At 31.1% G+C, this 7,792-nt stretch overlaps 1 protein-coding gene across 2 annotated transcripts in view; it reads left to right on the top strand.

Moving 5' to 3' along the window:
* Positions 1–6,197: 6,197 nt before the first annotated feature.
* LOC108690109 (protein FAM117B-like) overlaps positions 6,198–7,792 on the top strand; it is a 9,077-nt gene continuing 7,482 nt past the window's right edge. For both annotated transcript variants that reach the window (XM_018197357.1, XM_018197276.1), the window contains exon 1: positions 6,198–6,734. In XM_018197357.1, the coding sequence (XP_018052846.1) occupies positions 6,497–6,734 (238 nt within the window). In that variant the 5' untranslated portion in view covers positions 6,198–6,496. The remainder of the gene's footprint in view (positions 6,735–7,792) is intronic.

The following is a 7,792-nucleotide window of genomic DNA, read 5'->3' as shown; positions in this document are numbered from 1 at the left end:
AAAGTCATTTATTTAATCATCAAAATTCAAATCGCAAACGGGAAGAAAACTCATTGCGAAAGTACCAAAAGTCAGTCTAATTTAGAATTATTTATTCAGGTTTTTTTTTGTAGAACTTGTAACATCACATATTACGAATGTAATGCCTATGTTTTTATAAATTTTTATATATAATTTATAAATTATTATAATATGTGAGATAAAAAATAGTAATGTCAAATTTGACATAAATTCTTTCTCTATTATCCTGGATTTTATGTCTGATCGATTTCTGTTCAAAACGGATCCGATGTTTCTTATTCTCTTTTAAAAAAGTTTATGAACGGAGACATCGAGATATGGCGATCTCGACTATCAATTTCTCTGTAAACAGCACGGAATTCAATTCTGCATCACTCATTTTTGTGTACTTCGAAAGTTTTATTTTTTTTTTAAGAATTTGGAGTTCTTGTATTTTTTTTCAAAATATCTTTATATATCTCACTTTTATCCGCCTTATAACTTTTATGATTTCTTCGATAATTATACTACATTTTATTATTTTCTAAAATAAAATTTGAATATTTGTTATACAAAATTAAAAATATATTTATAAATTTTTATAAATTTTTTTAAACATTTTAAATAGGTAAAAAAAAATGAACGAATCCGAGATATCTACGATAATAGGGATACAGCATCGAAGTGAGCATAGTAAGGATTATCAAAATAAATTTGATATTACTATTTTTAATTTCGATTTGCTATATATAGTACCATATATATTACAGTTTATAGTTTGCCTTTTCATCTAAATTTATTTAATTTCTTTTGTATTCAGTGTTGCTTTCTCTTGTTTTCTGCATATCTGTGAGAATACAAAGTTCTTACTATTCAAAACAAAATCACTCGAAATGCTCAGTACTTATTGTATGTATACTTTTTATATTTGATAATTTTTTAAGTTATTGCGATTAATATTTAATCGTTTGAATTCATAAAACAACTTCAGTGTTGATGATTAATCTAGATACATCGGTGAATGATAATCCTTTCTTCCTGATTTTATAAAATTAAGTTTAAAAGTTTGTCTTCTTTGCACGGCAGATTCATATATGATAATTGCAATTATAATTTATCATATATTGAATGTTGTAAAACATAATATATGCAAATAACAATTAATTTAATTATTCTAAAATTATAATCTAGGTGTCACAGAATCTTCAATCGAAAAATAATCTTTTTCTTTTCATTATTAGTGAATCTGAAAAGATACACAATCAATAGAAGAATCAATACTTTTAACGATCTAACTGGATTTTAAATGCTTGTATAATTCTATGTGAATTTATATACTACATATATAGTTCTTTAAATCATGCGCCGAAATGATTTTTCAATCTTGAAACGCAAATTTCACTGAACTACCGCAATACAATGCCACAAGTTAAATTGACTAGCAATTTAACAGTAAAAAGATACTGTATTTGTTTCATTAACAAATTTTTTAAAAATATTAGTAAATTTTAAAATAAATTTTTAAATATTAGTAAAATATTAATAAAACATTTTTGTATTAATAAATTGTCTAATTATCTGTTGTCAATTATTTGATATTATATTATATTTTCTACAAGTTTCACATAGTGTGTTTAATAAGAGCAACAAACTTTTATTTGAGAATTGTTACATCAAAAACTTTTTAACGAGTAGATAGAATTTTTTCTCCTACGACACATTATACAAAGTCTTTAGTTATTGTCTGTCTTTTGCTAGAAAACGACAAATTTAATGATGAATATTGTATACGCTCTAAAAAAATTTGAAGCTATTTTTGTTTTCATGCACCCGAAAAGACCGAAAATGTCGCAGGCTGCAAAAAAATCCAAGGTATTTATAAGCAAGCGGATAAAATGGTACGAAATAATAAATATCGTTGATGATTTGTCGCACTCTTCTTAGACAGATTATATAAGCATAAATTTATCTATAACAAGATAAAATTGAATTCAAATCCAGTTATGCGAATATTTATCCTATAAAACAAAACCATAAGTAATAAATCTAAAATTAAAACAATAAATTGATATTACTTTAGACAAAATTTGTCTTTAACTATCTTTTTTTATCAAATATTTTAATTAATATTTGCATTTGATCGATTTAACGCTTAAAGAGATTTTTCAATTGAAAAAAAGTTAATTTTTCTTTATCTAATGTATTTATAAATTTTTTTAATTAATTGTTTATTATAAAAAGATTATATCGTGGCACTAGATTATCACAATAATCTGAACAACTTGTCTTAATTTGTTTCAACAAGGAAAGTATCATTATTCGCAGATGTTATATAGAAATATTATATATATATATATATATATACTGCCGTTTTATATTATTTTAAAATACATCTTTCTATGATAGAATGCAGAGCTTTGCATTACATAAAATCAATCATATGAATAACTTCATCATATGATTGCTTGGATATCATATATTCAGATAAAAAAGTTTCAGTATGAGCATCTTCTTTAATTAAAGTCATGAAAACATTTTTCTTAAATTTTTGAAATTATTAATATTTTTAAATTATTTCGTTTTAGTCATTCTATCTGTTACATTTCTTATACTTTATTTTTTTCTTTCTTTTTTTCTTCTATTTTATTTTCGTAGCATTTATTATTTGCAAAAGTTTCTTGCGTTCCTAACAAACAAGAAATTCGACACTACGTGATTTTTAACAAAAAACGTAGACTATAATTAGTGTAAGATAGCTACGCAAATAACTAGAAATATGATAAAAATTGTACATATATCTTTTCAGTATTATCATACATTTTGATAGAATTGGCGACATGGTTTGTTTATCTAGAAATATTTTTTAAATTTCGTGAAAGATATGATTCTTTCGACAATGATGCACTTTTTTGAAGGCCTACAATCATTCATCATAACTGAATTAAAAGGATAATTTTTATAAATTTCACCGTGCAAATGACTTCATTGTTGAAACATATACATATTTAACAACATATACATTGTTTAAGTTATTCTGGATAAATTATGAGGGACTGGCATGAAAATTTAAGCAGGATTTATTGCGTCGCTCAATTTCTTTTTTGTACATCCAGAAATATTTAATGCCCGTCTGAAGATTACGATTACAATCATGTAGAAGTATTAGCTAAATATCATTATGATGCATATCTACTTATCCTTCGATACTTACTTCTTGACACTGAAAGTGATAAACTTACATACGTACGGCTTACAGTCTCTATTTCTTTAAAAAGCAGATTATTTTTTCACGCAACATACTTATATCCACATAGAATCAATTGATTATTTTTTCACGCAACATATATATATATATATCCATATAGAACCAATTCTTAAAGAATTAGTCTTAATATTTTTATGCCATTTTATCTTTTATGTGACTTATACAAGTTGCATTTTTTAGAATCGTTTGCCATGTTAATATTGACGAGAATTCTTGTTATCGTAAAAATTTTTCTTGGAACATGCAAAGCTATATTGAATCTACATGCAATTTAAATGAAAATGGATAATGATGAGTTTTGCATTTTTGCAACGAATGCAAAGTTTTTCAATAGCTTCCTATTTTTCGGATTGTTTCGTAGAGATACGACATTCCTTGTGAACTGCTTTGCAGAGTGATCATAGGCTAAATTTAATATAAACCATCGCATATTGCTTGTATGTATGTATGAATAGGACGAGTCACTATAAAATGCATTATCACGTTAGTCCTTAGCGAAAAGCATAACAGTGCCTTTATTAAGAAGATGTCACCGTTTATATCTCACGACGATTGATTCATATATATATTTTTGTTCAAATTGATCTGTGTATGTGCTTAACACTTTGATCGTTACGAATCATATCTACATTTTCTTGGGAATTATAACGTTTGGACAAACATATTCTTCACTCACACAGATAGTTAAACCTGCCAAAAGCATATATTGCAAACTATGTGTTACATATAAAGGATTATGTTCCAAAATTCATTGCCAATACTGAAAATCTACTATTTTCAGATTTTGACATTGATAGTTTTGAAACACACAGTCTATGCCAACAAAACTTCAGCAATAAGGGAGCACAGTCTATTGTTGTTTCTAATATACAAATGTATCAGAAATCAAAATAAACCTTGCATTATGATATCATGATAGCAAAGTATACTTTATTTCTATTACATTTCTGTTATATTATGGCTAACAAGCTAATGGCAGAAACCAAACCTTAAAGAGGACACAGAGTCAATAAGAATCTACTCTAAAATCACATGATTAAATTGACTAGCATTTTGCTATTTGGGTCAATCATATAAATGATGAATGAGAATTAAATGAAAAAATCATGGTATTTCTACTATATAAATTTAGTTCTATAATTCCCAGCGAGATATATTTTTACATAGAAGAAATATTTTTACGTATATGTGACATAACGTTCAAAGTGTTAAAATGGAAACGGAGTTGCAGATCGAGAATCAAATAAGAACTTTCGTCGCAGTGATGTAGTGCAATTACGTAACTATATATAAATCTATATTCGGAAATTTCTGGTCCTATTTGTTATTCGACGTATCTAGAGTCATTGAGAACGTAACGCAATGAATTGTAATGTGAAAGTGTGTCATTTTATTCAAAGTCTGATCCTAAAAGCTAAGCCTGATTTATGTTGTATGTCAATGTCCTATTGTTGCCTAAGTGTCTATCATAAGTAGCATACCAATTGATTCAATATTCTTTTTTCTTTGTTTTTTTTTTATATATAAATCGTTCAGCCACCCATCGCAAACACCATGCAAACTCAGACTGATATATATTTCTTGTTTGTATTTTTTGATATTGTTTAATCTAGTCATACGTCAGCTATAACTGTAACACTTATATATCATGACTCCATCAAGCTGTAATATAAAATACATTGTAAATAAATATGTAAGCTTGATTCACTTAGTGGTTTTAATTAAACACAGAATACTTGAAGATAAATTTATTTTCTTATCAAGGTAATAAAGTTCAATGTCACGTTTTTTGAATTTTTTCCTATTTCTCAACTTAGGACTTACATTCCAAAACGTTCTCTCCGAGGAAAATTTTCAAAATATATAATACACACACACATACACATATACTATGGTATATAAAATCTTTAGTATATAGAAAATATTTCTATAGTATACATAAAGAGAGAGAAAATTCTATAGTATATAGAAAATCTTTCTTGGAGAGAAACTTCTTACATGTTTTGAAATGTAGCCTCAACAGATAAGATTATTAAATATATACAATTATTTAAGAATTCGTTATAATTGGAATATACAATTTATAATATACAATTTTAGGAAAGAGATATCATATTTTGTTTGATATTGAATCGTTTGTACAAATTTTCAATTATAAAATGTAGAATTCCAGTAATTTAATTGGCAATTAACTTATCAAACATCTGTAATATTTTGTTATTTTGTTTAACATCGGAATTGAATTGTTGCTATTTATTAAATCAAAATATAAAATTATAATTATTTATACAGGATTTTAAATTATAAATTCTTAAAGATAACTTCAATCAGTAATTTAATCTGATTATAAAATTATATCTGCAATATTTTGTTAAATTAACATGAATAGAATTAATTTTTCTGTTTGATAGACAGAAAAAAAAAGAGTAGAGACTATAGACGACAAATTATATAGAAATTTGCAAGTAATTCAAATCAAATAAAATTAATGAGAATTTGACCGAATAGCTGTCATGCCGTCACGCTACGCCGTCTTTAAACAGACTGCTCTGAACTGCTCCGAGCGACTATCACGCGGTCGCAAAGTAATAAGTATACCCGGCTAGCGAGTAGCGCGTAGGAGTTCACGTCCCTGAGTGCGTGAAAGAGACGGGCTGTCGGTGTGGGAGGGAGCGAGACACCGATAGGACGCTAGCTACTACACTCGCCACGGTGCTGGCTGCTACGGTGGTAGTGAATGGAACGCGGTGTGCCGCACGTCCTCGCGTAGTACAACGCTCCGAACGCTCCGCGGGTGCCGCGCCACCAATGGCCAGCGAGTACGGGCGGTCACGTGACGCGCGTGCCGAGCCAGCAGCAGAACATTGCAAATGACAAGACGCGTAGGGCATTGTCGTCGCGCCGCCGCTGCCGCCGTCGCCGTCGTCGCCGTCAATCTATCGCTCGGGAATACCTCCGACCGTCGCGCAGAAAATCATCCCCTTGGTGGTAGCGCTTAGCGCAGGTGCCTCCACATTGGGACGCCAGGCGTCCCTGAAGCAGTCCGTAGTCGTAGTCGGTTGCGCGCGCGACTCGAGGAGCTCCCGCGCCCTGAGAGAAAGAGCGGCCGCCAGCCAAGGAGGAAGCCGCCAGGTGCGCGTCTGGTTCGGTCCGCGCGTGCGGATCCGCGATTCGTCGTCGCCGTCGCCGTCGTCGTCGACGCTGCTGTCGTTACGTGAAAGTGAAGAGAAGATGTCGAGCTCGCAGCGTATGCGAAAATCCTCGCCATGCTCGAAGCAGGGCCCGATGCGCGCCACCCTGCCCGTGAGCTCGCTGATGAGACAGGGCCGCCAGAGCAGCAGCCTCCGCAAGAGCAACAGCAACAGTCCCACCGTCTCGCCGACGAACGCGGCCGTCTGGCGGGCGCGCATCTCGCCGGAGACGTCGTCTTCCTCGGGACAGCGGAGCCCCGGATCCCTGTCCTACAAAGGTACGATCACCCCCTTCCCCCCTTCCCCCCTCTCTCGCTCCTCCCCTTCCCCTCCTTCCGTGAACTTGTTCTTTGTACTCGTGGAGTTTTGCTCGAGGAACACGTATTCACACGCGTGACCCCTTGATCGTCGGAGTGCCGGAGTCGTTATCACGGACAAATATTTGTTCTAGTGATGATGACTTCGGAACTCCAAGGGACTACCGGTACTATTACTTGTCCTTCAAAAGACATGTAATCTCTGGAGATTCTGGTCCAGTTGAGAAGTACGTAAATCCTGAAGTGCTCTATACAAATTTAATATTTGTTAAACAAGCATTTTTTTCATAGACCGTTTCTTGCATTACCATTGTCCAAGATATGTAAGTTGGAGAGTTGTGTTTACTGCAAGTGAGAGATGTGTCTGATTGAAATATTTCTCAATCCTCAAATTGTTTACACTTTGACAAGATTCTCTTTTTTTCATTATTTGTGATATAGAATAAAAAAACATATAAGAAAATGATTCGTAAGCTATGTTTATCATCGTCTTTGACTTAGTAGCAAAAGTTTTCTATTTATTTATTATTGTTGACCAAATTTACAGAATGATGGAAAATGTTTTTTTTTTCATACAATTGAACTATTACTTTCCACATTTGTTTATAAATGTTGCCTGGTAAGTATTTGATTTTTATTTTTATTAATATGTATTTATTATGTTATAACATTATGTTTATAACTTTGTTTATACAATTCATTGTGTTTTGATTATTCACAATTATATATACTTCAATTTTGAAGAATAAGAATTTTTATTTTTAGAGGAGCCTATAAGTAATTTACTCTTATTTCTGTATTGCTGCATCACAACTACAGTAACCGAAGATACATTTTTAGTTCGGTTACACTATTATTTTCATATTTATTTTTCTTATTATTTTATTTAACAAATACACTTTTTAGTTTATTCCAGCAACCGAAATAATATACTTATAGTTCGGTCTGGTGCATGTATATATATCTTGTACCTTAATCTTACAGTTTATTAATTTCAGACTGGACTTTATTATGTTATT

Source organism: Atta colombica, unplaced genomic scaffold, assembly GCF_001594045.1.
Source record: "Atta colombica isolate Treedump-2 unplaced genomic scaffold, Acol1.0 scaffold1, whole genome shotgun sequence".
Taxonomy (NCBI): Eukaryota; Metazoa; Arthropoda; class Insecta; order Hymenoptera; family Formicidae; genus Atta; species Atta colombica.
This window is presented reverse-complemented; position numbering and strand designations above follow the sequence as displayed.